The sequence below is a fragment of the Grosmannia clavigera genome (assembly GCF_000143105.1).
Source record: "Grosmannia clavigera kw1407 unplaced genomic scaffold GCSC_113, whole genome shotgun sequence".
Taxonomy (NCBI): Eukaryota; Fungi; Ascomycota; class Sordariomycetes; order Ophiostomatales; family Ophiostomataceae; genus Leptographium; species Leptographium clavigerum.
In genome coordinates this window covers 1-24040 of record NW_014040831.1, presented here as the reverse complement: position 1 = coordinate 24040, position 24040 = coordinate 1, and the positions used below count along the sequence as shown (strand labels likewise).

General features: G+C 40.0%; 1 protein-coding gene across 1 annotated transcript; it reads right to left on the bottom strand.

Moving 5' to 3' along the window:
- Positions 1 to 333: 333 nt before the first annotated feature.
- On the bottom strand, positions 334 to 4198 carry CMQ_3819 (cell cycle control protein; the record flags this gene model as incomplete). Its single annotated transcript, XM_014319757.1, has 5 exons — positions 334 to 480; positions 560 to 1814; positions 2608 to 3079; positions 3169 to 3632; positions 3696 to 4198. 5 exons carry the CDS (start codon positions 4196 to 4198, stop codon positions 334 to 336), a joined length of 2841 nt encoding a protein of 946 aa, XP_014175232.1.
- Positions 4199 to 24040: the final 19842 nt, after the last annotated feature.

Here is a 24040-nt window from a genome sequence, read left to right as displayed (position 1 = left end):
TATCAAGCCATCTTCATGCGCCTTCTCGGCGGCGGAGTACAGACGACGCTGACAGGGAGCTGGCAAATGCATGAGCACAGCAGGGCAGAGAAACGATGAGGTGGCCTAACATGCCGCAGAAAGCCAAAGGTGGGCCGTGAGAGATAAGAGAGAGCAGCAAAAAATGAAAAGTGAATTAAGCCATCACTACTCCGTACTCCGTTGTAATGTCCAGCCGTATGCATACATAACGATACACGCAAAGTCCCACTTTCCAATGCCATGCGATGCCAATGCAGCGGCCACATCTTGGCCTGGAGAGAAGCCACAGTCGTCCCTTGCTTTTCCTAGTACTCAGAGAAATAGCCCAACCCAGGCCTTTTTCAGCGTTACATCTGTCTGGCAACCCTCAACGGCGCACAGCGTTGCCTTTCCATTAGAGGCGAAACCGAGAGTGGGGTCCTTGCTGCGCCGATTCTCAAAGCATCGTCTGCAATAGACCTGTTTGCAGAGAACTCGTCAGCATCACAAAAACAGCACTGCAAGAACGGGGATATCTTTTAAGGCAAGGGGCGCTTACATGGCCACAGGCTGTGACAGCCCAAAAATGATGTTCTTCCCGATCTTTTCGTGTCCGCGCCCGCTTGGCTGGCGGGTTATCAGCCCCTCCGTCCGGGTCATACATCAGTTCCTCACCACAACTGGCACACACTGCTACTACGTCCTCGCCGGTATCTCTCGTGAAGCCTTCTCGGGCAGGCGGTGGTGGAATATGTGGTGGCGGGCCGAGTAGTGGTTGGTCATTGCTACCGCCCATCCTGGGCACTTGCAGTATACCGTTCATCTGGTAGTTGAGCTCAGGTTGGTTGCCTCGTAGTGGGTTGACGGGTAGGTAATGTTGTCCGAGAATCTCCAAATCCACTTCTACCGGCTGGTGTCCGTGGTAAAAGTAGCCGTCTTGGGAAGCGCCACGAATGCGTCGACCGTTGCGTATGTGTGTGTTGGGGTTGGGGTTCTGGTTCTGGCGGTGAAATGGGAAAATATTGGGCAGCGCGGGCAGGTGACTGCGGGCAAACTGGCTGAAGCCGAAACTGAGTTGTAGTTCGGAGAATGTGTCGTTTTGTTGGCCACGACGTGGTCTTGCCGGCCTGACCTCTATGTATTCTGGGCTGGAAATATTTGCGCCGCCCTGTTGTCGTGGCTGAGCGTCAGGTGAGTCGTCCGTTAGGTCTATGACGGTCGGCCGGGACCCGGTACCACGCCGTGATCGCTCTTGCTGTTCCGGCAATCGGGCCGCTCGCAGCTGGAAAACCGGACTGTCTGGCTCCTCGGTCAGGTCGATGACGGTCGGCTCGCCTTGCTGCCGGTCCATAACGACGGCCTGTGCTTGTCGGGAACGTTGGTACAATTGGGGCAGTTGAGACGTGGTTCTAACCCTGTTATGCTGCTGCTGGTTCTGTTCTAGGTGCCTTGCCACCGCTTCCTGTATCAACTGACGCAGGGTTGCGTCCACCTCTGGTGGCGGAGAATTCGACACGAGTGGTGATGGCAGAGAAGTGCTGCTCTGGCTTCCACTGCTGAGCCTGTCACTACCCTGTCCCCCTTCTTCAATATCTACCGTCTCGTCTCCAGCGTAACTAGTTCCGCTGCTATTGTCTGAGGCTGACTCTGGCCTAGCTGGCATTGGCCGGGACTGCCTGGACTCGACAAAGTCGCCCAAGAAGAGCTCGCCCTCAGCAACGTCACCGTAGTATTGAGCGTTGTCAAAATATAAGGTGGTGGGATCGGTGATGATGTGGCCTCCGTTGAGCAGTCTTCCAAAGCCCTCTACAGAACTATGATCGTGAGGGGAAGAGCGTCGTGAGCGTCGTGAGCCCGTCGTGTTCGGCTGATTCTCGTAGCCTCCAACGTCGCTGTCTGGGCAAGGGAACGTGAGAGAGGGGGAGATGTGACGATGTCGGGATCAAATTCCTCTTCAGAATTAGCACTACTGTATTTGGGTGAGGGAGAGATATCCATGTCCTGGCCGTGAAGGTAGCGTGCAGCAATGCTTCTCGCCGGGTAGGAACTAAATTATTCCTGAAAAGAGGACGCGATAATCAGGTCGTAAATTGTGGCAAGTAGGAGCCATCGAGCCTAGCAAAAAAAATTGAAATTGAGTAGCACCGTGCAAAGCACTCTAATTGAAAATGGGCTGCTCTGACGGAAAACCCCTCCAGAAGGTATGTAGGACAGTGAATTCGAAGGCAGGCAGGCAAAAGAAGAGTGAGCGATACGCCGCCACGCAAGACCAGAAATGGCTAGGCAATTCTTGTAGTGTCCGCTATGGGAAGCCCCGCTTTGCCTTCTAGGGCAGTTCCTGACAAGGCTGCCTCTGGATTTTTTTTGCCATTACTTTTGACATAGCCTTTGGAAAACTACATGGGCTCTCCGTACATACAGCTAACCCAATATCGGGATAAAGATAATTCGATTTTATTGTGTCAAACTGGACAGGCTGCTCCATAGCAAGCATATCTGAAAAAGCACAACGATGCAGGCCAGACAATGTTTCGTACATCACATGATCAAAGAGGGCGGACGCCTTCTTTGCCTCTATATTGCCGGACATTGTATACTGCCTCCTACTCTTTGGCGCCTAGTACCGAAACCACGCCATCAATATTCACAGATAGCAGTTGCTTTGCCTCGGTACCCCACTGTACAGACACGGCGGGCGTCGCGCTGGACAATGTTTGTGACCACGTCTTCGCACCCTTGGCGTACTGCTGCACTGTCAGACCAGATGGGCCAGCTGTTGCCAGAAACTGTCCCGAGTAATCCCAGGCCAGTGCAGCCACGGTGCTGCCAATGTCCAGTACTTTAGCCACCGCCTCGTCGCCTTCCTTGCGCAGGTCGAAGATTGTGACTGTAGTCTGGCCCTTCGCCGTCGCCGCAATCCAGTAACCGTTCTCCGAGAAGACAATGACTTCCACGGGTGCTCCGAGATTAAATGTTGTCGCCTGCTCGCCCGTCTTGGTCATGAATACTTGCACGTCGCCTGTAGCCGTGCCTGCCGCGACAAGATGGCCGTCGGGGTGAAAAGCAATCGTGGTGAGAGCTGGAAAAAGGGACGTGTCAGCTTCACAGCAAGCACAAACAGAAAGACACAAGCTTCCGGGGCATCCATCTGCTGGTGAAAACACTCACAGGCGTTACTATGTGCGCGACTGACTCGAGACAGGGACTGCAGATCGTAAAATGCAATAGTCTTATCTGGCCCAACGGAAGCCAATATCCGGCCCGATGGGTGGACGGCCACGCCCGTCACGGCGCCGGCATGCTCACGCATCGCAGCAGCTTCCTTGCCCCCCACAAAAATCTTGATGCTGCCCTTTGCGGTACCCACGATAATTTTGGCGTCAACCCAAACCACCGCCGTCACCGGCTCGTCTACTTTCAACGACCGCTCTAGCTTTCGTGCCTCTACTGAGTAGATCCCGACACTGCCATCGAGGCCGGCGACCGCGGCAAACCTCCCGTCACTGCTTACGGAAATCGCCGTTGCTGTTACCACAGGGAGGATATCCGAAGCAGTCGGGGAGAAAGACGAGATTTCGTGTGCTGTTGCCCATCCAGCAGGCACAGGTCGCCGCTTTCGGGACTTGGAAAGACTGAGCGGAGAACATGTCAGCAATGCATATCCCAAAGTCAGTCGTACTCTCTATTAAACACACTTCTTCAGCGTCTCATCCACTACAGCCGCCAAGGCCTCAGGCAACTCTTCGTCGTCGACCGCCATAGAATCTCCGTTAGACGGTCCCGTGCCGCAGGCAGCGACTGTAACACGAGCTAGCGACTCTCTTGCTTCATCCCGCTCCTTTGTCAGGCGTGCGATGACGCGGATAGCAGCATCGTGTTGATAAAGAGCTGTTGCGAGCTCCATCCGGGTCTGCGCCAGCTGCTCCTGGAAGTTGTATGCCTCCAACGCCAGTGCATCCCACTCATTCTGGAAGGTCGCCAGAAGCGCCGGAATAGAAGTCAGTGTTGGCGGCCGCGGCCGCACAACACTTCCTGCCTTCAGAGGCAAAAGATCTTCCATATCGAGCTCTTCATCGGTGCCAGGTTCTTTTCCGTTCTGCTCGATGTACTTCTCGATTAATCGCTTCTCGTAGATGCTTCCAGTCTTTTTTGAGACCACGGGCTCTTCGGGGGCCTCGCCGGAAAGTGCGCACAGCATTTTTTCGATAAAAGTCGAGTGAGTGGGAGCAGGAAGGGAAGACGGGCGTTCGTTCTGTCCTTGCCGTTGTGGTCACTGTCTAGCAATTTTTTATCCTTCCATGCTTCGAAGTCGCGTTGATATTTTTAGGCTGGGGAGAGACGGGCAGCCAATCATATGACGCGCTGATAAGACCCCTTGACAACGCTATCGGCGGTTCGAACTGCGCTTCGTCGACCAGAGTACTCGCATGTACTCCGTACGGAGTACTCTGTAATGTCTTCTACTTTTTTCCTTTTGTTCTCTTTTTCAGCTATGCATATATAGTGGTAATCTATATGGTTAGCTCGTGCTTCGCTTCTGGATAAAATTTAAGTTCGTCATTATTATTTTAAAAATCTGTCTTACCTTTCAATAGAGCCTTTCGATGATTTATAACCTAGATTCAAGGTTGGCAAATCAAATTATTTCTTTCGTTCGCAGCTCTGTACTAAATCAATTAACTGATTACATAAGCTATACTTGATTAGCTTGCTAGATTTATGTATCTTAAGATATCTTGCTCTATAGAAGGCTACTAATAAATCCTAGTCTCCTTTAGCACCCTTGTTAGTAGTAAAATATACGTTAACAAAAGTTTCTTATAATATAGACACTTTAGGCTGTACAATCCTTAGCTAAGGGTAATTGTCAAGCTATAAAATGTGGTGCTTACTTATCAGGACTTAGTTGGTTGTATTACTAAAGTAGAGTAGAGGTGCTAGCCAGCCAAATAGTCACACCAGCCAAATGAGCACAATTCAACGCGATTTAACTTCAAAAAATCGCTGAAAAGCCAAAAAAATAGCTATGGACCAAGACGAAATTGAAGATCGATTGGCTGCGGCTATTCATTTTAAGGAAGCAAATCCGAAGTCGCCAGTTCAAGCCGTTGCGCGTCAATTCGACGTACCGCGCATGCAGCTTACTAGGCGCCTTAATGGCGGTTCTGGCTACAGAGGACGCCCTGCCACCAATACGCGCCTCTCGCAGCCAGAAGAGGCTGCTTTATGCAGGTATATCGACAGGCTAGAGATGGTAAACCTTGCGGTGCGGCGGGAGTTTATTACGGAGGCAGCGAATACGATTTTATGTGAGCGGCTTAGTGATTCGGATTACGAGCCGGTTGGTCTTCACTAGACCTCTCGCTTTATTCAGCGCCACAAGTACGCCGTAATGCGCCAACAAACCCTTGAACTAAACCGTTAGACAGAAGAAAGCATACTTAAAGTGAAAGAGTACTTTAAAAAGCTGCAAAAGGTCCTAGCAGACGAAGGTATCGACCTATACGACATATGGAACATGGACGAAACTGGGTTTCGAATTGGGAAGGGGAAGAACTAGCTGGTAGTTACAAAGCAGCGAAGGGCGCAGTACTTGGGCATGGCAGAGAACAGAGAATCTGCTACTGCAATTAAAGCTATTTCGGCTAGTGGCCAGTGGCTTCCTGCTTTTCTAATCTTAGCTGGCAAACGTTATATAAGCCGTTGGTATACTCTCTTAGAGCTACACAGTAATACTTTGATCTCTTTAAATGAATTAGGCTATACTAACGACGAGATTAGCCTTTAGTGGCTATAGCACTTTGACGAAAATACAAAAAGACAAACAATGGGCTCGAAAAGACTGCTGATACTTAATGGGCACGGCAGCCACTACACGCGCCAGTTTATTAAATACTATAACAAGAACAGTATAATCCCTTTTAGTCTTTCTCTGCATTTAACCCATTTGCTTCAACCTCTTAACGTTGTGGTTTTTTAGCCGTTAAAGCACTATCACGCCAAAGCTCTTAATATTATGGCTCGTGACGGACTAACAGACTTTGGCAAGCTTAACTTTCTTTCGATTATAGAAGACGTTTGCCGGCAAGCGTTTAAGCCGCTTACAATCACCAGTGCATTTAAGAAGACTAGTATTATACTATACAACCCTAAACTAGTGCTTAATTAGCTTAAAATACAACAAGGCTATTAGCAAAAGCAACAGCGTCTACCAACACCACCTTTATTATCGTCATCACCACCTAGTACACCTACTACCTTACGCTAAATTAATAAGGTAGCTAACAAGCTAGAAGACTAGATGGAGGATAGTACCGAATTAGACCAAGAGACCTACAATAAGCTTCGCCAATTAATTAAAGGCTCGATTACCGTTGCTGCCGAATTAATTCAAACAAAGAAAGACCTAGGCCGCACCAAGCTTGCTGAATTAGCAAGAAGAAAAGCACAATTAAGAGCAAATACAAGCCTACAGTCAGAAGGGACCCTTAACGTAAATACTGCCCAGGAGATGGTTGTTTAAAAGGATGAAGAGAGAGAGGCTAGAGAGCAGCGGGCGATTAAGACTGCGGAGAAAAGGTACTACAACGCAATGAAGAAGTGGTCTATGGCTGCCGCGAAAAGGGCTAGGGAGATGAGAATCGAAGGGAGATTAGGCGTATATGAAATTCGGGAGGCTGGGAAGCGCATGCGCCGCTTAAAGCGAGGTTAAAGTAGGAGGTGGTGATAATACAGACATAGTGCTCATTTGGCTGGTGTGACTATTTGGCTGGCTAGCACCACCTATGGTGGTGCGCGTTTTTTAACGCGCGCCCTGGGTGGGGCGGGGCACGAGTAAGGGTATTCTACACACGCGTCCCCACGCACCGGTTCGGCAACCCGTCGCTTACTAAGCGTCGGACTTAACAAACTATCTTAACACGTTGCACGGGACTAGCATAGCCACTTAGCTGTGCTACGCCCTACTAAAGTTGCGCTACACCGCATCTTCTAGTTATGTATAAATTAGCTGGCAGGCTGTTGCCTACTAGTCTACTATAGTTTGTTAAATTAAAGTCTTAATATAATAAGTATAAACACATTTAAGCCTTTATAACTATACATTGCATACTAACCTTTATAATGCAGCTATTTTTAAAGGATAAAACTCTGTATAAGGTAGAGCATTAATTAACTAATTAAGGCTTACTATGAAGGTTAAAGGAGGCTATACGTAGCGGTTATATAACGTAATGCACTATAAGGAGCAAGAGGCTAAATAGGGTCTAGTGTGGGCGAAAGAGTGTTGTATACTAAGGAAGAAATAAATACATCGCGACCCTTCTAGGGATCCGTATTAATACTAGTGTCAGGCCCCGCTTTTGTGCCTTCTAACCAATTACAGGCCCGTACGGCCAAGTAGGGCGGAAGGGCCACAGTGTGGCGGATTCTAATGCTTGACACTCCCCCTAAATACGCCACGTAGGCGCACCGCAATGTACTAAAATCATCCTTAGCAGCCCTTTCACGGCTGCCAGCCTATTAAGCGAGGCAACAGCCTCTTAAACGCTGCCTTAGGCAGCGCCTTCGTTATAATATTAGCGATCTAATCCTTAGACTTTACGTATCGTACCGTTAACAAGCCGCCTAGTACGCTTTTACAAAAGTAGTACTACTAAACGTTAAAGTGCTTTAAACGCTCTCTAAATTCAGGCTTCTTTGTAATGCTAATCGTAGAGGTGTTGTCCACAAACAATTAAATGTCGGCTTAGAGGCCTATTTTAAGCATAAATTGCTTGATCTAGCGGGCCTGCGTTGTTGCATAGTAGGCAGCGCTGTATTTAGCTTTATAGGTAAAGGTGCTAACGGTTAGGAGCTTCTTAGCTCTCTAAGAGACTAGCCCTCTTAAAATCCTAAAGACAAAGCCGTACGTAGAGTGACGATTAACTGGATTATCGGCTTAGGACGCATTAACCTACCCTTTAACGCAAATGTACCCCTTTAAAGAGGGCTTTTAACGGCGGTAGACTATTGCGTAGTCTTTCTTGCCTTATAGGTAGCGAAGCGATTGCTTAGCTAACTTGGCATGCGTTTCTCTAGGTGATTTTATTACCTTTAAGTGCTAGTGTATAGTAAAGAAGATATTTAGTCTTATTATTATACTAGCGTAGATTAGCTTACTATTTATATACTAATATTAAAAGCTGTTTGCTAAAAGCTTATGCTTATTAAGAGTTACTAGACTAGTAATTAAGGTTGTAATAAAGTGCGATTTGTTTAGGCCTTTATATTTAAAAAGGTTGCGAATATACGCTAACTAAGAGAGGCTAATCTAAGTACTCTTCTTTATAGTAGTAATCTTAATCTTAATACTTAGTAACTATTTAAGCGTTAGTGTTATTTCTATCTTTAGCAACTAACGTATACTAAGTTTAAATAAAGCAATGTTAGTTTTAGCTTCTTTATAAAAAGCATTGTTAATATGCGTTACTACGGTTATACCTTTACTATAATACATAGTAGAGTTTATTATAAAAGGCCTAAGCCTTACTAATGCTATAGTTTTATATAGCTTTTTTTGCTAGACATAGCTAGCTTGCTTTAAGCTATATAATGCTTATTATAGCTAAATAACGCGATTTAGCACTTAGTTAAGCTAGCGTGCTACTTTAGGTTTTTATTTAAAGTACTACTAAAATAGCTCTTTTTGTTTTATAAAGATATCTTTGTTTAGTAGTCTATATAAGTAGGCAGTAATTACGTTAAATTAATGTAAAGTTTAGTTAAACTAGATAGCTAGTGCTATAAGCATACGCTAGAAGTTTAATTAAAAAGTTAATATAAAGGTTTTGTTATAGTTAAAGCCTTGCCTTTGCTAAAAGCCTTTAGCTACTAGCCTTATCTTTTTCTTTATCTTTTTTTAATTTAGTCCTTGCTTTTGCTATAGCACTTACTTACTAGTAATTGTCTTTTTACTTTTCAGTTAGTTTATAAACTTAAAGACGCCTTTTATAATTAAGCTATCTATCTCCTTAAATATAGCCTTACGCTATTAATCTAACTTACTTCTTAATAGTGTAACGCTGCCTTAAGAAGGGGACTGACGCAGGCTACGCGCAAGCCGTACATAGTATACGCATAGTGTATTAGATGCACATTATAAACTAGAAGCGGTGCTGGTGGCGCAGGCTGCGTGGCGCAGTCTGCGCACAGGCTACAGCACGTGCTAGCGCACAGGCTAAGTAGAAACGGGGTCGCGCCTATCCTGCGCACTTAGTGCGCCAAAGGTACGCTTACGATAAAAAGCGCCTCTTGCACTCCCTTAAAGTGTAGAAGGCAAGAATTAGCTATTAAATATATAGCTGCTTTCTCTTGTTAAGAAGATACCTCCTTGCCTGCCTAACTTACCTAGCCTACCTAAGTACACCTTTAACAATTCCTAATTCTTCTACTATTAAGCTACCTAAGTTAAGAGGCAGAAGGAGCAATAGCACCTTAAAAGACTATAAAGCAAACGTTGCACGCATGTAGTGCGTAGGAAGGGAGCAGCTTTAGGGCAACAGTCGAGAACCCCCTTAACCTTATCGTCGAAGAAGTAAAGAACAAAGACTTTAATCTCTTAGAGGAGGATTATAAGCAACTAGATAACAACAATGCAGGCGAAGGCCTCTTAGGGCAGACTATTAGGCCTACTATAGACTAGATGGTAGCGGACCTTATTGCTGAAAATAATCGACTGCGTAAAGCAGAGCGCTTAAAGCAGCAAATAGTAAACTTATAGCAACAGCTTTTAGATATAGGAGCAACCTAAGTAAAGAGTAAGCGCACCCGCAGCAAGGACTCTAACAAAGATAGCTTTTACAGTTAAGATATTATCTTAAAAAGCAGCATCGAACTGCTCTTTAAGACACTTAGCAGCTTTTAAGAGCGCGCTACCTAGCTATAGGCTAGGAAGTAACACTTTTATCTAGCCCTTAATAAGTTTAGAAGCGCTAGTTACTAGATTAATTATATGCTTAAATATATAAAGCAGTTATGCTATACTATATAGGAAACGCGCCTATAAAGTATAATAAACGCAGTAGTAGCAAAGGCCTAGAGCGACTAGGATGTATTTAAGGCCTAAACCTTAACCTTTATAGCTAATCCTTATAATATAGCTTTTATTATTACTAATAGAATTAGTAAGGCTTACTAAAAACTAAGGCAAACCTCTTAAGACTTTAATAACTACCTTACCTTTCTTAAAAACTAACTACTTATTAAATTAAAAGAGGAATAGGCGTAGTTGCTATTCTTTAAGCTACTTCTAAAATTAAAGAAAGATCTTTTAAAATTAAATAAGATACTATAGACTAGAGCAAAACTAGTAGCTAAAGCAATAACGTTTTAAAGCTTAAAGAAGCTAGAGGCTTAGTTAAAATAAAACAATAATAGTATGCGTAGTAAAAGGGCGTAAGAGAGTTAAAGAGGCTATAAGAGCAGCTATAAAAATAATACTAATTAAGAAAACAATCGTAACAACTATTATATTAGTGCTAAAGGTAAAGGCTAAGGTAAAAGAAAAGGTAAACTAGCTGCTATAGCTACTAAAGGCTACTAAAAAACCTTACCTATACAAATAGTAAGCGTATAAAGTGCTTTAACTATAAAAGCAAAGGCTACTTTGCCTAGAACTGCCTAAAAAAGTAGGAGACTATATTAGTAAATTTAGTTTAACTAACTAAAAAGAATACTAAGAAGGCAAAAAACTAGAAACGCCTAGGACAAACTAAGACTCTTAGGCGTTACTAAAGACAATTAAAATTAGTAATCCTTTTCTTATCTAAGCTTCTTTCCTTAAACTAATAACTATAGAAGTATCTGCTACGTAGAATACTTATACAAGTCTTAATACTATTAACTATAAATTTATAAGACTATAAGGACTAAAATCTATAAAGATGTTAGTACTAACCTTTAAAGCGTATAATAAGAGCATTATAAGCATAGTAGAAGTATAGAAAGTACCCTTATATATAAAAGACTTTTATAAGTATACCTATAAGATTATATAGGTTTATATAAGAGTTACTAAACTTGCTAAGTATTAAGGCCTAATAATATTACTATTAATAACAACCCTTTAAAGTAAAAAAGTTTACTTAAAGCTAGCAGACCGCCGCTAGTAGTTTAAAGCACGCATAAAGACTATGCAACTTATACTATAAGGAATCTTCTTTATTATAGCGCGCAAAGAGCGCGCATAGGTATACATAATCTTGCTAGGCGACCTAGAAGTAAAAGGTTATTTAAGAGGCATAGGCGTACTGCCCGCGCATTTAGCGCGTAAGTATAGCAACGTGCTAAATTTATCTAACGCTAAGGTCTTACTACTATATAAGGCTACTAACTATGCAATTAATCTTTTACCTAGCGGTTAACTACTATATAAGATAATATATCCTTTATTGTAAAGAGAATTAAAAGAGCTACGCTAGTACTTAAACAATAACCTAGCAATAAGACAAATTCGCTTATTAAAAAGCTTTGTAAGCGCACCTATCCTTTTTATGCCTAAAAAGGATAGAAGCTTACGCTTGTACGTTAACTATAGAGGGTTAAATAAGGTTATAGTAAAGAACTAATACTTGCTACCTTTAATCTTTAAGATTATAGACTGCGTAGCAAGAATAAAGGTAATATTAAAAATTAACATTAAGAAGGCGTATTACCGCCTAAGGATTAAAAAAGAAGACGAATAAAAGACAGCTTTTTAAACTAGATATGGTCTCTTTAAATACTTAGTCCTACCTTTTAGGCTAACTAACGCCCTAGCAACCTTCTAGTACTATATTAGCTAAGCGCTATATAGTCTAGTAGATATAATCTATATTATTAACTTAGACAATATCTTTATATTCTTACGCAATAAAAAGGAGTATATAAAGCACCTAGACTAGGTCTTTAAGCGTCTTCAGCAAGCCTAGTTATTTATTAATAGCAACAAATGCTTATTTTACTAATAAGAAGTTAAATTCCTAAGGTTTATTATTAAAAGCAAAGGGTTTACAATAGACCTGCGCAGAGTACGCGCAATCGCAGAATAGCTAACGCTATAAACATTTAGGGAGGTGTAAGTCTTCCTTAGATTCTATAACTTCTATCATCGCTTTATTAAAGCTTACTTAGACATCTTATCTTTTTTGTTAGGGCTGCTATAAGGCAGCAAAAATGGCAAAAAGCTAGGACTAGTATAGCTAGGGAGCAAGGAGCGCGCAGCCTTTGCAATGCTAAGAAAAGCATTTATAAAAGCACCTTTACTACGCTATTTTAACCTAAAACAAGTAATACGCGTAAAGACTAATGCCTTAAAGGTAGCTATTAGCAGGATTATCTTCTAATAAGATAAAAAGAGAGCCTAGCACCTAATCGCCTTTTAGTTAAGAAAACTATAAGAACTAGAGCTAAATTACAGCACTCTAGATTAAGAGCTACTAGCAATTATAAACTCTTTTAAGCAATAGTAACACTACCTTAATAGTAGTAAAGAAACAATTAAAGTCTTATTAGACTATAATAACTTACGCACCTTTATAACCTAGCTAAGGTATAATAAACGCAAGGCTTGCTAGGCTATATACCTATCCCTCTTTAACTTTATAATTAAGCATAGACTAGGCGTAACAAACCTAGCTAATGCGCCGTTAAGACGGCTAGATTACTTTGATAAACCTAGACGAGTTAAAATAACTGTTACTAAGGTACAAAAGGAAGACGCACAGTTAGTAGGCACCGTAGCTATAGCGCAAGAGACGCGTAAGATGCGCGCACCTATTATAGAAGACAACAGCGCTAAGCTGGTTACTAACGCAGCTTATGCGAATAAGACGCGCAAGATGCGCGCACTTGCAAAAGAACCTAGCAAGGTAGAAGAGCTAAGCGCTACCTCTAGGATCTTAGTAGCCTTAGATCTTACGCAGCAAGCTACCGCAGCGTAAAACAGCGCACTATCTAAGCAAGTAAAGCGTAGTAAACTAGGAAGGCTAGACAACTATAAGAGACTTTAAGAAGACCTTAAGGATATTACTGCTACAGCGCTAATTAAGGGTTTAACGCCCCTAATAGGCGCAGATAAGAACCTAGTATACTCTAGCCTACTATAGCAACTAGCTGTTATTACTACCTTATATTTACACCTTTAAGAAAACAAAGTCTCTAAAGCTATTCGCAGAGCAATAGTAAGAATCTAAGACGTAAACCTAAAGGTGCAAGTTGTTAAAGCGTGTGTAAAGCGTACTATAAGCGTAAAAGGTACGACGAAGCTATAAAGCCTTGCACTAAACAGTATATTACTATAGAAAAACCGCCTATATATAAGCAGCGCGTACGTCTTTTGTTAAAAGCTGCTATAGCTTTATTATAACAACTAGATCTTTAGGCACTTTGTAGTTGCTAAGACCCTAAAACTGCTTTATTGCCACTTTTACTAGAAAGAAATAAAGAAGAATGTAAAGGCTTACATTGCTTTATGCCTAGTTTGCTAAAGATAGACGATTAAATAGCATGCGCAATATAGTAAGCTAAACTTACTACTGCTACTATAAGGTTCTTAGTAGGAAATCTTTATAGACTTAATTACTAAGCTACTAGTAGCTAAAGCAAGCATAGGCGGCAAAGTAGATGCAATTCTAGTAATTGTTAACTACTTTATAAAGATAAACCTTTTCTTTGCTATATAAACTACTTTAATAGCTAAAGGCCTTACGCACCTTATACACTAATATATAAAACTAGTATACAACGTAACACTAAAAGGTATAGTCTTTAACTAGGGAAGCATATTTACTAGCAAATTCTAAAGTAAATATTACTATTAAACTAGAATCTATAGGCAGCTATTAACTGCATTTTACCCTTAGATAGATAGGCAGACAAAGAGATCTAACTAAACGTTAAAGCAGTACTTACGCTGCTTTATAATAAAGAAGTAATTAAATTACCCCTCTTTGTTATCTTTAGCGTAATACGCTTACAATAACGCTATTAACGCAACAACTAAAATTAGCCTATTTAAAGCACTATATAGTTAGAAACTAAACTTATAAACTTGCCTTAAAGGTAGCGTAACTGTAGAAAGGGAGCAAGATACACGCAATATAGTCTTAGCAGTGTATAACCGCTTAGAAAAACTAGAAGCTATATAGAAAAGGTTAGTAGCAAACTAAGAGCATATAATAAAGCGCTAAAAGCGTTACTATAATACACGCTACTAGCCTATAAGCTTTGCGGTAAGAGAGCTAGTAAGCCTTTCTATAAAAAACCTTTGCCTAAAAAATAAAAAGTTAGTACGAAGATGTATTAGGCCCTTTAAAATCCTTAAAACTATAGGCAGACAAGTATATTAACTAGCACTACTAAAACAATATAGCTAACTATACAACGTTTTCTTAGTCTTACTATTAAAGTACTAAGAGAGTAAAGTAAGCGTAAAATAAGCGCCTTTAACAATGCTAGCATTAAAAGACTTAAACAACAAATAAAAAGTAAAAGTAGTTTTAAATAAAAAACGTAAGGCTAGCTAGACTAAATACCTAGTATATTAAACAAGCTAGCTAACTAAATACAACTAGTAAGTGCTAAAAGAAAATATAGAAAATACGCACGCAGCAATTAAGCAGTATATGTATAGCAAGCGCGTAAAGATAAAAATATATAGGCAAAAGCCTAAATTAATTTAACTAGCTAAAAAGCCTTATAAAAGACTATGCAAAACTATCTAAAGAGCTCTTAAAGCAACGCTACGCTAGCCGCTACTCTAGCATAAGCCTTATCTATAATATACGCCTTTACTACTGCTTTAAGAAAGGCATTAAAGGCTGCAGTAAAAGCGGCATAACTAGTGTTACTAAGCATTAAGCGCAGTAGCTAAGAGAGCTACTAAAAGGTTAAAGTAGCAGGCCTAGGCGGCAAAAACAAAAAGGGTGTATATAGCAACAGCAGGTGCATTTAGGATAATAAAGCCTGCTAGGCCTTTACCCGGCAAGCTACCTCTTAAGCCTTCTTCTAAGCTTTAATGCTCTAGCAAAGATTAAGCTCTACTTATATAACGTTAGCAGCTAACAACACCCTTAGCAACGTAGGCCGCTGCTGCTTATCTACCTATAATAAGGTAGCAACGAAAGCACCTATAGCACGCGCAAGTGCTGCGCGCACTATAAGCGAACCCTAGCCGTAAAGCTTCTTATTAAGGCCGCGCAGCACCATCTTAAAGTTGGCCTAGTTGCTAACTATTAGCGGGAAAACCTGCATCCTGTTAGCCACTAGAGCGGCCTATAGCCACTAAAGGAGACTTACCCCGCAACACTCGTGCTTGCTAGCACGGCAGCCGTCGTAGCGCTTAGCGCTAGCAACGCTGTAAATACACGGCACGGCCGCAAACCTAGGCAACTCTGCAAGGAGAGTTGTTAGAAAGCGGTGCAGGCACCGCACGCACGACAAGCCGTTTAAGGCAACTTAGAGGTAAGCTAGTAGCGCAGCCGCCACTAACCCTAGAAGCGCTAGACCAGCAGGGGCAGCTCTCGCACCTTAACGGGCCACCAAAGGCCTAACCGGGGGCACGGCGCGCGCCGCAGTCTGCGCTAAACGACAAACTGTGCTAGCGTAAGCCCTGCGCGCACGTTGCGCGCGGCCAGAACCAGCACCTTGGCTAGAGGGTAAAGGGTATTAAAGAGTAGGGGCCAGGGCCGCAGCGGGTACTAGAGCGCTAGAGGCGCTTACTGCGGGCATAGGAACGTTAGAATTAAGAGCAGCTATGTTGTTGCTAAAAGACGAATTTGTTGTTTCTAAAAGAAGTGACCGGATGCTAGACCCTATAATAATCTAATTTGACTATAGGACTAACCTCTTAAATAAAAGAAACTAAAGGCGCCTTAAGTCGCCTTTAATAGCAATCTTAGCAAGCATAAAGGGGCTGCCGCAAACGGACAAGCACCACCACTACTAAGAACAAAGGTTGCAAGCCTTTTGTTAAGACCTGCCTTAAGGGAGTTAGGCATAGGAAAGGAGCACTTGTAACGCCGCCCTAGGAAGGGGACCGACGCAGGCTACGCGCAAGCTGTACGCAGTATGCGCACAGCGTATTAGATGCACATTGTAAACTAGAAGCGGTGCTGGTGGCGCAGGCTGCGTGGCGCAGTCTGCGCACAGGCCACAGTACATGCTAGCGCACGGGCTAAGTAGAAACAGGGTCGCGCCTGTCCTGCGCACTTGGTGCGCTAAAGGTGCGCCTACGATAAAGAGCGCCTCCCGCACTCCCTTAGAGTATAGAAGGTAAGAATTAGCTATTAAATATACGGATGCTTTCTTCTATTAAGAAGATACCTCTTTGCTTGCTTAACTTACCTAGCCTACTTAAGTACACCTTTAATAAATAGCGCCTTTTTTATAGTTAGCTTATCTTTTTCTATATTATATACACTTAGTGCGCGCTATATAAGGTTTATACTACCTACTTTTATTAAATTACGCGCGGCTTAAGGCAGCACTACATGTTTATAAATAAAAGTTAGATTTAAGATTAAAATAATCTTTTAAAGTTAATTTAAGATGCTAGCTTAGTCTTATAAGGGCTCCTTAAAGTCTTCTAGATTAAAGATATTATTTAGATCTTTGTCTAGATTAAGCTCTCTCTTAACGTTAGAGTTAGGTTCTAAGATAAAGACGTTATAGTCTTACGTTTTTTAATCGATTATTACCTTTTTAGTATAGCGCTAAACTCTCTTAGGCTAGGATTTAATTAAATCTACGTCTTCTATAATTTCTTTAAATATATACACGTCTTTTATAACAACAAGTTTATTATAAAAGATAGCCTAACACCTATATAAGTAAGTATTAAGCATTAGAATCTGCTACACTATAGCCCTTCCGCCCTACTTGGCCGTACAGGCCTATAATTAGTTAAAAGGCACAAAAGTAGGGCCTAGCACTAGTATTAATACAGATCCTTAAAAGGGTTGCAATGTATTTATTTCTTCCTTAGTACACAACACTTTTTCGCCTATACTAGACTCTATTTAGCCTTTTACTCCTTATAGTGTATTACGTTATATAACCGCTACGTATAACCTCTTTTAACCTTTATAGGTTATAAGCCTAGCCTAAAAGGACCGGGAGAAGCTAAACAAATTAACTAAAAAGCCTTTATAATACGCTTTATAAAGCATTTAGTGCTTTAGGCACTAATCTAACAGACGAAAAGAACCTTGTTAAGATTACTAAGGTTATATTTATAACCTTGCCTAGCTAGAACAGAACTCCTAGTAGCAGACTAAGCAGTAAACCTTTAATCGTTAGATTAAAATTAGACGCTAAGTCTAAATTAAGCATTAAAAGCAGCATTTACGTAGCTAACGAAAATAGCATTTATAGGGCTAAGCTTAACAAAGACACTCTAAACAACAAAAACGACGCTAGTAGTAAAGAACCTAATTAGTAGTTATAAACCTTTAAATCCTTTTACAATCTAAAACTAAAACCTAAATCTCCTACCATGTTACAAGCTAGTATAGCAGCGCCTAATCTAATTTAAGTTAACCTAACATGCATTAAGCTGTTTGTAAGCCACTACTTAAAGTAAGTGCTAACGCTTACTAGCGGCGCAGACTAGAATAAATAAAAGAAGAACGTATTTAAAGGCCTTAGCCTGCTAGGCATTAACGATTTTACTACTATTAAGCAGATAGCTACCAACAACCGTTAATCGATTAAATACGCTATAACCCTACAGGTTAACAACGGCTTGCTTAAGCAAACTAAAGGAAATAACATTAAGATTATTTACAAAACGCTTAAACAGCTTTTAAAACTATAGAAAGCTAATCTAGCCATTAATTATAGCACTAAAATTTAGACAACAATGCGCTAGTATAATAGCGAAAAGATAAAAGACTTCTTTACTAGAATTAAAGAAATTATTCGCAGCTATAATACCTATGTTAAGCCGCTTACAGGTAAGTAAAAGGCCGTAAATCTAATTAGCTGCATCTGTAGAAAGTTCCTTACCCTAAACGCAAAAGTGCTTAACCTTTAGCAAAGCAGATAGACTACTATAGCTAACAACAAAGTCTACGCAGCAGTAAAGCTTTTTGTTACTAACCGCTGCAAAGAGCGAACGTTTGCTGCACTAAACGCTAAAAGCGGCAATAGCAGCAGCACTAGCACTAATAAGATTAAAACTAAAAACAAGACGACTAGGGAAAAAGACGGCAGTTATAGCACTAAAAACCTAAAAACTAAGGCTTTTAGTAAACGCTAAGACGGCATAAAATGCGCGCACTACGATCGCACTAGGCATACAATTATAGAATGCTAGAAAAAGAACTTAAAGCTTTGCCCTAAGTAGGCCTTTAAAGGCAAAACTAGCAATATAGTAAAGAAAGAACCTTTTAGCAAAGTAGTTAGCTTTATAACTACCGTCTAGTTTAAACCTATAAACAAGGTGCTTACGTTTATGCTAGCACTTAATTTTAGTGCAGTTATAATCACTAATAACCTATAGAAAGCAGTAAACGTAGACCCTTGCTATAGGTTATACAATAGTATTGTTACTACGAATAACGATAGCTGCGCGCTAGATGCGCGAACGAATTGCAAAGGCCTAGATCTATGCCTTTAACTAACAAAGGGTTATGCTTACTATGCCCTCTTCTACAACTTCTATAGTAGCTATATAGACAACTAGCTGTTTAATATAGAAGGTAATATTTATATTACTAACAACCCTAGTTAGTTTAAACCTAGTATAGAGCACACCGCTATAATTACGATTTACACTAGTAGTAGCCCTATTATTACTAAGTCTGCAGGCTAAGTAGTGCTCTAGATAATAAGACTAGATAGTATAGTATACAGAGCAACCTTAAACTACGTTTTCTTAGTACTAGGCTTTCCTTTAAACATTATATCTAGCCTACGCTTTTATAAAGCAGGTAATTATATTAATAGTAGTAAGCTAGTAGCTATAGATAGGGCAGCCTTTTGCTAATTTAACATTAAAAAGACTAGCTTCTTTATGCTAATTTAGAATAAGCCTTCTTTTATATAAAGAGAGAGTTAAAAGAAGATAAATTGCGCAGCTTAAGAATTTTACAAAGACTCTATTTAAGATGCTAAGACTAATCCTAAATTTAGAAAATTTAACCTAAAAGCTATGCATAGTCTTTAAGCAAGCACTAGAAACTACGCCTTATTTATTAAAGGATAGGTTACTTGTTTTAAAGGGCGCTTAAAGAGACGTTAAAGTAGGTAAAAAGAGGGCTTATAAAGCTAGAAAACGTTATAGAAAACACTAAGCTAGTTTGCACTTTTTGCAAACTAGTAAAGGCTAAGCATTTTAAGCTAAAAGATAGACGCGAAATATATATATAAAGACTAAGAGAGGTGTATTATATTAACTTAGGCTAATTTAAGCAAGTTAGCTATAATAAGTTAAGGTATATTATTATTATTAAGGATAAATTTATAGGTTTAATTAAAGTGCTAGTGTATAAAAAGAAAATAAAAGCACTGCTTATAATTAAAGCAATGCTTAAAAGAAACGTAAATAAACTAGGCTATAAGCCTATTTAAAGTTACTTTAATAACGGCATAGACATTACTATTACAGCTATTAAGCGCTACTGCATGCTAAAAGGCATTAAGGTAATCCTTAGCCCTTTATACAACTTAGCTAAGAATAAAGAAGCTAAAAAGGCAGTTAAGAAGGTTATTATTCGCACTAGACTGCTTTATCCTTAAGGTTATATCCCCTCTATGCTCTAGCTAAAAGTCTATAAGTTAGCAACCTATATTTAAAACTATATAGCTAACTTTAAAGAGAAGGTGCTAATTGTCTAGTAGCGACGTAATAACGGTTAAAAGAAGGATAAAAACTTTATACTAGACGTCTTTTAATTGCGTACAATTAGCTCTAGAGCCGTAATTTAAAAACCTAAATAAGTTATTTAAAAGGTAGGCGATTTAAAGCTTAAACTATAAGGCAAAGAGGCTATGCTTATAAGCTTTAAAAGAACTTACTATAAAGGTTAAAGAAGGCTATACGTAGCGGTTATATAACGTAATGCACTATAAGGAGCAAGAGGCTAAATAAAGTCTAGTGTAGGCGAAAGAGTGTTGTGTACTAAGGAAGAAATAGATACATCGCGACCCTTCTAGGGATCCGTATTAATACTAGTGTTAGGCCCTGCTTTTATGCCTTCTAACCAATTACAGGCCCGTACGGCCAAGTAGGGCGGAAGGGCCACAGTGTGGCGGATTCTAATGCTTAACACTCCCCTTAAATACGCTACGTAGGCGCACCGCGATGCACTAAAATCATCCTTGGCAGCCCTTTCACGGCTGCCAGCCCATCAAGCAAGGCAACAGCCTCTTAAACGCTGCCTTAGGCAGCGCCTTCGTCATAATATTAGCGATCTAATCCTTAGACTTTACGTACTATACTGTTAACAAGCTGCCTAGTACGCTTTCACGAAAGTAGTGCCACTTAACGTCGAAGTGCTTTAAACGCTCTTTAAATTCAGGCTTCTTTGTAATGCTAATCGCGGAGGTGTTGTCCACGAACATCTAAATGTCGGCTTGGAGGCCTATTTCAAGCATAAATTGCTCGATCCAGCGGGCCTGCGTTGTTGCGTAGTAGGCGGCGCTGTATTTAGCTTTACAGGTAGAGGTGCTAACGGTTAAGAGCTTCTTAGCTCTTTAAAAGACCGGCCCTCTTAAAATCCTAAAGACGAAGCCGTACGTAGAGTGACGATTAACTAGATCGTTGGCCTAGAACGCATTAACCTACCCTTTAACGCAAATGTACCCCTTTAAAGAGGGCTTTTAACGGCGGTAGACTATTGCGTAGTCCTCCTTGCCTTATAGGTAGCAAAGCGATCGCTTAGCTAACTTAGCATGCGTTTCCCTAGGTAATTTTATTACCTTTAAGTGCTAGTGTATAGTAAAGAAGATGTCTAGTCTTGTTATTACACTAGCGTAGATTAGCTTGCTGTTTACGTACTAATATTAAAAGCTATCTATTAAGGACTTATGCTTGTTAAGAGTTACTAGACTAGTAATTAGGGTTGCAATAGAGTGCGATTTGTTTATGCCCTTATATTTAAGAAGGTTGCAAATATACGCTAATTAGGAGAGGCTAATTTAAGTACTTCTCTTTATAGTAGTAATCTTAATCTTAACGCTTAGTAACTATTTAAGCGTTAGTGTTATTTTTATCTTTAGCAACTAACGTATACTAAGTTTAAACAAAGCAACGTTAGTTTTAGCTTCTTTATAGAGAGCATTGTTAACGTGCGTTACTACGGTTATGCCTTTACTATAATACATAGTAAGGTTTGTTATAAAGGGCTTAAGCCTTACTAATGCTATAGTTTTGCGCAGCTTCTTCTACTAAACGTGGCTAGCTTGCTTTAAGCTATACAACGCTTATTATAGCTAAATAACGCGATTTAGCGCCTAGTTAAGCTAGCGTGCTACTTTAGGTTTTTATTCGAAGTACTACTAAAATAGCTCTTTTTATTTTATAAAGATATCTTTGTTTAGTAGTTTATATAGGTAGGTAGCAATTACATTAAATTAACGTAAAGTTTAGTTAAACTAGATAGCTAGTGCTATAAGCATACGCTAAGAGTTTAATTAAAAAGTTAATACAAAGGTTTTGTTATAGTTAAGGCCTTACCTTTACTAAAAGCCTTTAGTTACTAGCCTTACCTTTTTCTTTATTTTTTCTTAATTAAGTCTTTGCTTTTACTATAGCACTTACTTGCTAGTAATTGTCTTCTTACTTTTTAGTTAGTTTATAAACTTAAAGACGCTTTTTGCGATTACGCTGTCTATCTCTTTAAATATAGCCTTACGCTATTAATCTAACTTGCTTTCTAATAGCGCCTTCTTTATAGTTAGCTTATTTTTTTCTATGTTATGCGCACTTAGTGCGCGCTATGCAAGGTCTACGCTGCCTACTTCTATTAGATTGCGCGCGGCCTAAAGCAGCACTACGCGTTTATAAATAAGAGTTAGATCTAAGATTGTAACGATCTCTTAAGGTTAATTTAAGATGCTAGCTTAGTCTTACAAGGGCTCTTTAAAGTCTTCTAGATTAAAGATATTATCTAGATCTTCGTCTAGATTAGGCTCCCCCTTAACGTTAAAGTTAGGTTCTAAGATAAAGACGTTGTAGTACTACGTTTTCTAATTAATCGTTACCTTCTTAGTGTAGCGCTAGACTCTCTTAGGCTAGGATTTAATTAAATCTACGTCTTCTACGATTTCTTCGAATATATATACGTCTTTTATAATAATAAGCTTACTGCAAAGGATAGCTTAACACTTATATAGGTAAGTCTCTTTAAAGCCTATAAGCATAGCCTTTTTGCCTTGTAGTTTAAGCTTTAAATTGCTTGCTTTCTAGATAACTTGTTTAAGTTTTCAAATTACAGCTCTAGAGCTAATTGTGCGCAAGTAAGAGACGTCTAGTACAAAGTTTTCGTCCTTCTTTCAACCGTTGTTACGTTGCTACTAGACAATTAGCACCTCCCCTTTAAAGTTAGCTATATAGTTTTAAATGTAAGTTGCTAACTTGCAAACTTCTAGCTAGAGTATAGGGGGGATACAACCTTAAAGATAAAGTAGTCTAGTGCGAATAATAACCTTCTTAATTGCCCTCTTAGCTCCTTTATTCTTAGCTAAGTTGTATAAAGGGCTAGGGATTACCCTAATGCCTCTTAGCACGCAGTAGCGCTTAATGGCTATAATAGCAATGTCTATGCCGTTATTAAGGTGAATTTAAACAAGCTTATAGCCTAGTTTATTTGCGTTTTTTTCGAGCACTACTTTAATTGTAGGCGGTGCTTCTGTTTTCTTTTTGTATACTAGCACTTTAATTAAACCTGTAAATTTATCCTTAATAATAGTAATATACCTTAACCCGTCGTAGCTAACTTGCTTAAATTAGCCTAGGTTAACGTAATATACCTCTCTTAGTCTCTATGCATAAATTTTACGTCTATCTTTTAGCTTAAAGTGCTTAGCCTTTGCTAGTTCGCAAGGGGTGCAAACTAGCTTAGTGTTTTCTATAACGTTTTCTAGCTTTATAAGCCCTCCTTTTACTTGCTTTAACGTCTCTTTAAGCGCCCTTTAAGACGGGTAACCTATCCTTTAATAAATAAGGCGCAGTTTCTAGCGCTTACTTAAAGACTACGCATAGCTTTTAGGTTAAATTTGTTAAATTTAAGATTAGTCTTAGCATCTTAAATAAAGTCTTAGTAAAATTCCTAAGCTGCGCAATTTATCTTCTTTTAACTCTCCTTTTACGTAAGAGAAGGCTTATTCTAAATTAGCATAAAGAAGCTAGTCTTTTTAATGTTAAATTAGTAAAAGGCTGCCTTATTTGCAGCTACTAGCTTAGTGCTATTAATATAATTGCTTGCCTTATAAAAGCGTAGGCTAGACATAATATTTAAGAGGAAGCCTAGTACTAAGAAAACGTAGTTTAAGGTTGCTTTATATGCTATACTATCTAGTCTTATTATCTAGAGCACTACTTAGCCTGCAAACTTAGTAATAACAAGGCTACTACCAGTGTAAATTATAATTGTAGTAGTGTGCTTTATACTAGGTTTAAACTAACTAAGGTTATTAGTAATATAAATATTACCTCTTATGTTAAACTGCTAGTTGTTTGTATAGCTACTATAAAAGTTATAGAAGGAGGCATAGTAGGCATAACTCTTTATTAGTTAAGGGCATAGATCTAAGCCTTTGCAATTTGTTTATGCATCTAGCGTATAGCTATTATTATCTATAGTAACAATGCTGTTATATAACCTATAGCAAGGGTCTATGTTTACCGCTTCTTACAGGTTATCGGTGATTATAACTATACTAAAATTAGGTGCTAGCATAAACGCAAGCACTTTGTTTATAGGTTTAAACTAGACAGTAGTTATAAAGCTAACTACTTTGCTAGAGGGTTCTTTCTTTACTATATTACTAGTTTTTCCTTTAAAGGCCTACTTAAGGT